The sequence below is a fragment of the Henckelia pumila genome, chromosome 3 (assembly GCF_033568475.1).
Source record: "Henckelia pumila isolate YLH828 chromosome 3, ASM3356847v2, whole genome shotgun sequence".
NCBI classification, from domain to species: domain Eukaryota; kingdom Viridiplantae; phylum Streptophyta; class Magnoliopsida; order Lamiales; family Gesneriaceae; genus Henckelia; species Henckelia pumila.
In genome coordinates, this window is record NC_133122.1 from 157,468,872 (window position 1) to 157,474,836 (window position 5,965).

Here is a 5,965-nt window from a genome sequence, read left to right on the forward strand (position 1 = left end):
TAAAATAAAGAAAATTATGGTTATGAAATTAAAATAAAGTTTGAAGGGCTGATAGGGATTTTTAAATCATTTACCCTTAAAATAACTCATGGAACTAAGATACGTACTATCATGACAGCTTTAAGAGTTTTCATTCGAGTTTCAATATAAATTTATCCCACCCCTTATCAAACCACAAAAACAATCTATCCCACTCCTTATCAAACCACAAAAACTTATTATAAGTTTTTACCGATCAATTTTATGAAACGAATCTCATACCCAATTCGAGTCATATTTTTTTTATGTCAAAAGGTATTATTTTTCAATCTAGATATAAATCGAATTGATCCATCTCATAAATATAAATCCGTCTAAGGAGATATGCTCTTATCAAACATTTATCATGCAACTAATCATATAGCAATACTAACAATAAAGCATTGCCCATATTATATCGATCCAAAAATGCTATAAACGTTACTTAACTGATCCCATGGAAGAAGTCAGTTCCTATCAAGCTAGTAATTTTGCAAGTTCATCAACCCGCAAGGTTCCCCGAGGAACTACATTGGAATAGTCCGATTTAAGATCATTCGTATTTTCATTTCTCCAGCTCTTTCTTTCATTTTTCCTGCCAGATAACGTAACTTCTGTCACTAAAACTCCTGGAGTCTCTCTAGGCTCTGAATTATCACCGCCTTTTTCCTCGTCGTTCTCAACTGGTATTTTCTTAGGCCGTCGTCGTCTAAAAACAGGCCCTGTTGGAGCATTCTTCCCATAATCAACAGACTTTTGAAAAACAATGTCAGAATCTAAGCTTTGATCATCCAAGATAATTGCCATCCCATTTTCAACAGCTTGATCTCTGAGTAGTAAAACTCCTTCAGTCCAAGGCATGCATGATATAACCAGATCATTGGTCTTTGTTGTGTCATTCAACAGATCATTTGGTTGGGGAACAGCAGATGAGAAATCCAATGTTGTTCCACCATAATTAGTATCCTCTGGTTTCATTCTTGACTCCGCTAAACCACCAAATAATATGTCTCTACTGATGCAGGAAGATTCTTCCAAATCTTCAATGTCCTCATGAGTTGAAACTGGTGGAGAAGCTATATGCGAGACTTCAGAGGCACTCTCGTTTCCAAAATCAGTTGATTCCTCCTTACTATAAGTAGGAAATGAGCTTATATCGAGATTGTCGACGTTTGCCTCCATCATTAATGCACTCAAAACACTTAATGATGATGATGATCCTAAAGCAGCATCATCGGCTGGAAATTTCTTTGATCCCTTTGGACTATTTAGGGGTTCCGTTAGGGATGATATCCATTCTTTGCCTCTCCATACGAGAATGTGTTCGTGTTCAAAGGAGATTAACACACATGGGACAAGATCCTGATGTTGAAATTATAATTAAAACAGGTCTTATCACCTAATTCTTACTCTTATTAAAACACGGAAAAATATTCAATTATTGATGTCCTGTAGTTGAACAAGTTACCTTACCTTGAGCTTGGCCCCTACTTTTCGGTAGTCACTTGGGTTCAATCCTTGGCAATTGATTCGGACGAGTTCACAGGCTTCAAATGCTTCACGGATACTTTTGACAAGGTCCGAATAAACACCATTTTTTGCTGCAAAAGACAGATGAGATTATAAAGCCATCTTCATTGCAAATTTGGTCAATAATCGCAGTGTAAATAGAAAATTACCAAGCTTGCATATTGGTGCTAGATCACGCCCTCTTTTCCGCATATCATTAGCTTCTTCTAAAGTCAGACCTTCAGGAACACGTTGAATCAATCTAGGGTACACTGGGGCAACAGGTTTCCACAACATCAGAGGAAATCGAGGACGAGATTTATAATTGTAGTTTCTTCCACGAAAAAGGTAGATCACACCACCTCTGTTGTATATAATCTTTCCTCCAGTTTTTTCCTGTTGGAAGATTAAAGGAGAATGCAACTCAAAATATTGAGTCGTGGACAAATCGAGTACAAAAGTGAAAATTGCATGACATATAAGTTAAGTATTCTCTAGACTGATTTTATTTCATTTCTTTCATAATTCCTATTTAACTTGTACTTCTTTTGCTGATACTGGCTCGAAAGCTTTTGCCTGGCAAAGTAAATCAGAGATAAAATTAGAAAACACCATATGGGTCGTGCGAGAAGTCTTTATAATCGATGGCATATGAAGAACTTTTTTTAAGGCATCAAAATTTGTTGTCCCAAAGAGTATCTCAACTAGATTCTGCATGAGTAGGAAAACTGGCAAATCAACATTCAGTGCCAAGTGTCCAATTTAATTAATCGAATATAGCCAAAGATGATAGAAAAGGTACATTAAAAAAAACAGAAAAAGTGCAGACAATTCTAACACTTTCAAATATTATCACATTGTATCTAAACACAAATATAATGGCAAAAGCGAGTACATTTCAGGGTCAACAGATTAGGATATGCCCATAATCTGTATGCCTGCATTTTGTGATTCTATGCAAAACTTGCACATCCCCAAAATTCCTAGCATAAATTTCACGCAGAAAACATCGGCTCTTCATAATTCTTTTTCTTTGAAACAAAATAGGGTCACCCATACGACTACCAGAAGGTAATAGCAAATTGAAAAGAAAGCCTCCAATTTCAACGAGTCCGGAATAACACCTAAACAAGTTTTATTCCCCGAGACAAGACACATAGTGTTACAAAGTTCAAACAAAACTCGGAAACACAAAGCCCATAAATTAGATCAAAAACTATAGAATTTCTTCAAAATTTAAGAACTTGTAAATTACACACCATTCTTGACAGTTACAACATGCTCAATATGCTTAATGGAGCGACACAACGGCTGCTGAATTTGCCAACTAGCACTTGTAGCTTCTTTCATCATGTCATTCTAAACAAGACATCAAATGACGTATTGGCAAAAAAGGAATCGTATCTCGCTCATAAGTACAGTACACTTGTATCTTCTGTACAAGGAATATTCAAGCATCTGGTGATTAAAGACTGGCATTGTGGCAGAGAACACACCCAAAATTGAAATAAGATTAAGGCCTAGTGGCATCATAAGCAAGGCATGGAGAAATCCATTGGAATGGACATCCGACATCTATATCATCATCACTGGAAAAGGGGTAACCAAATGACAAAGGAAGAGAATAAAAAAAACTGGCGTAGATTGGTTTCTGATAATAGATACCATATGGACTGAACAAATAAACCAAAAGAAATTGATGTACTTGAATTAAGCGAAAACAGAAATACAAATAAATGGATAGATTACGCCTAGTGCATCCAGAATGTTGAAATAGATGTTTTACAATTCTTCGGCCAATAATGAAAAGGATAATTTTGACTGTGGCATCTTGAAAACTCGGAACCTCTATAAATTATATCAAGTCGAGAATTCACAAGGGTCAATGTTGTATGTTGTACAGATTATAGCAGTTTATGGAATCAAATAAGAAAACTGAGCAAACTACATGAAAGAAACCAATTACTTTAATATCTAATGTTTAAAATTAATTTCTGGCAAATAGGCTACTAATAATCATAGTAAGAAAGGAATCACATAGTTTGAGTAATCAGTCACTGACATTACATTTTGTATCTGCCTTTTCTCTCAGAAGTTGCAAGGATGAGGCTGACTTACAAGGCTACAACCTTCATGTAAAACAAGAATAGTGCATTCATGCAGAAGCCCACCAAAATATGTTATCATAGTTGTTTCTGTGTTCGTGGGCATCAAAATATATGCCTTTATAACTTCTGCGGTTGATCTATTTTCAGTTTAATGCAGCTTATAAAACAAGACCTAATTCTCAGTTAGACCATTTTTATTCGTAAGTCAGAAAAATTTGAACAATCGATATCTAATAACTACGGAATTTATTTCTAAGAGCTGCATGGCTCACAATTAGAGTTATACCAAAAGAACCCTACATGTGCACTTAAAATGAGAATGAATACATAGAAATCTCATTCGGCAAAAAAGTTTCAACAAACCAACCTCCAACTGTTGGCACACATTGTTCATATCCACAGTGCATACTCCCTTGCATTTTATTTTGCACACCCGTCGACGCTTCCAGTGAGCGTGGATATTGTCCAACATGTTATGTGTCAGTCCATCTCTTCCTGAAGTGTATGGCAGGATGGTAAAAGTTAGACACTAAAACCGTGTCCTAAAATTATCAACTTTGTCACGATTCATTATCTTGAAACCAGAATAGAAGAATTCATTATAAAATATACTCCTTGAAAATAGATACCAAAAGGAAAATAATAAATTATTAATTATACTCATTCAAGTTGAAAACCATGCAATAGCATGCAAAATAGTTGCATCAATTATAAGCACAGCAATAAAGTCCAAGGATGTTCGAAGTAAAAAATACTTTTCACCAGTAGTAATTGTTGGTTTGTACAAGCAGTGTATAATTGAGGTCTTATAAATACAATAACAAACATGAGAAAAGGTCAGAGCTATTTGCCACAAAATTGAGAGAGTATTAGTCTTTCTACATCCCTATTTTCCGGAGTCATAGGCATCCCCTCGAAAGTGCCTAAAAATCTTCAAGATTGGTTCCACTTAACATAGTGTTTGGCATATTTCTTATCCTTTTAAACAACTTATCATCTCTTCAGCTAACAATGACACAATTAGCCCAAAACATGCCAAAAAACAATCCTTTGAGGCATTTTACAATAACGATGAAACTCCAACTAAGGCGGATAATTTCACATGAATATACCTCCAATTCTGAAATCAAACACGAAAATATTGTGCTATATTGTCAGCATATACCTATATTCAGTTGGCGCTCCGATTTCTTAGCCCCTTGAATGAGCAAATCAATTTCCTCCTTCGTCAATGGCTCCCCAATTATCTCCTCCCGGGACCTCACGTACTTTGGACCAGAACCCTGGAGAAACGGCCCCGGCGACTGCACTGGCTTAACACCCTTCTTATCGGGCGGCGGCAGCTTAAACGAATCAAACTCCGGAAGCTTCTTCTTGCTGGGCGGAAGTGGCCTTCGGCCCAGCCACGGCTTAGCCATCGACTCTGGTCCAAAAGGCGACACCAGTGGTTCCCGCAGCTTCACTGGCTTCACCTTGGGCGTCTCGGTGTAGCTGTACTGATACAAAAACGGCGCCTCCGGCATTTCATAAGAAACACCGTTCTCATCAATTCTGAAATTGGGTCGCTGGGAAGTTTGAGGGTTGTTTTCTTTAATGGGGAATTTTCGGGGTTTCGAGAGTGGGTCAAAGGCAGGGTGGGAAGGGGATTTCGAATACTTGGAGGCTTTTCCAGGAATAGATGGAGAAGAAGGGGAGGAAGGAGTTCCTGTAGACTTGAAGACAGTGGGCTGGGGATGGGCAGGGTTGTAGTTATGCGCGATGCTGAGGGCGGAGTCGAAGCGCTTCCGGAAGCGTATCTGATCCTCGAGTTCCTTCTGGGCGCGTTCATGGCGGATGAATTTCTCGGCGTTGGCGTTGTTCCACCTTGAGAGGCGGATTTCAGTGGACGGCCGGTGGGGCTGAGGTTGGAGCGGCGGCGGCGAAAACAGTGGAAATTGGGTCACAGATTTCATTGCCATTTCTCTTGGCTGAGCTACAGACCAACCATTTGGAAACACACAAATTATGAAAATTTTAGGCAGATACCATTATACTCGCTCATATTTCGAAAGGACCGGGTTGAATGGCTAGAATCTGCAAGTCATAATGGATTTGTTTAGGCTTTGTTTATTTGTCTAACGAAAGAATTACATAATTAATATCAATTAATTCTATGTTTATTTGTAAAATTAAAAATTGGTATAAATCTTTCGATTTCAGATGGTTTTTAATCCTAAATTTTGTATGGGATTATAAATCTTTACTTCTAGATGATTTTTAATCCTAAATTTTTCATGGGATTATAAATCTTTACAATGTGAGATAGTATTATTTATCCATAACCACTCTAT

The 5,965-nt window shown here is 37.4% G+C and overlaps 1 protein-coding gene across 1 annotated transcript; it reads right to left on the bottom strand.

The window, feature by feature from the left end:
- Nucleotides 1-397: 397 nt before the first annotated feature.
- Nucleotides 398-5,693, bottom strand: LOC140887536 (CRS2-associated factor 1, chloroplastic). Its single transcript, XM_073294824.1, has 5 exons — nucleotides 4,801-5,693; nucleotides 4,003-4,130; nucleotides 1,698-1,923; nucleotides 1,492-1,619; nucleotides 398-1,380 (listed from the first exon to the last, which is right to left on the bottom strand). Exons 1-5 carry the CDS (start codon nucleotides 5,591-5,593, stop codon nucleotides 496-498), a joined length of 2,160 nt encoding a protein of 719 aa, XP_073150925.1. The 5' UTR covers nucleotides 5,594-5,693; the 3' UTR covers nucleotides 398-495.
- Between the last annotated feature and the right edge of the window lie 272 nt (nucleotides 5,694-5,965).

Coding starts and splice junctions, on each gene's coding strand:
- LOC140887536 (XM_073294824.1), bottom strand. CDS start 5,593: ATGGCAATGAAATCTGTGACCCAATTTCCACTGTTTTCGCCGCCGCCG. Junction 4,131..4,800: donor GGAGCGCCAACTGAATATAG/GTATATGCTGAC, acceptor CATACACTTCAG/GAAGAGATGGACTGACACAT. Junction 1,924..4,002: donor ATGTGTGCCAACAGTTGGAG/GTTGGTTTGTTG, acceptor ATCTTCCAACAG/GAAAAAACTGGAGGAAAGAT.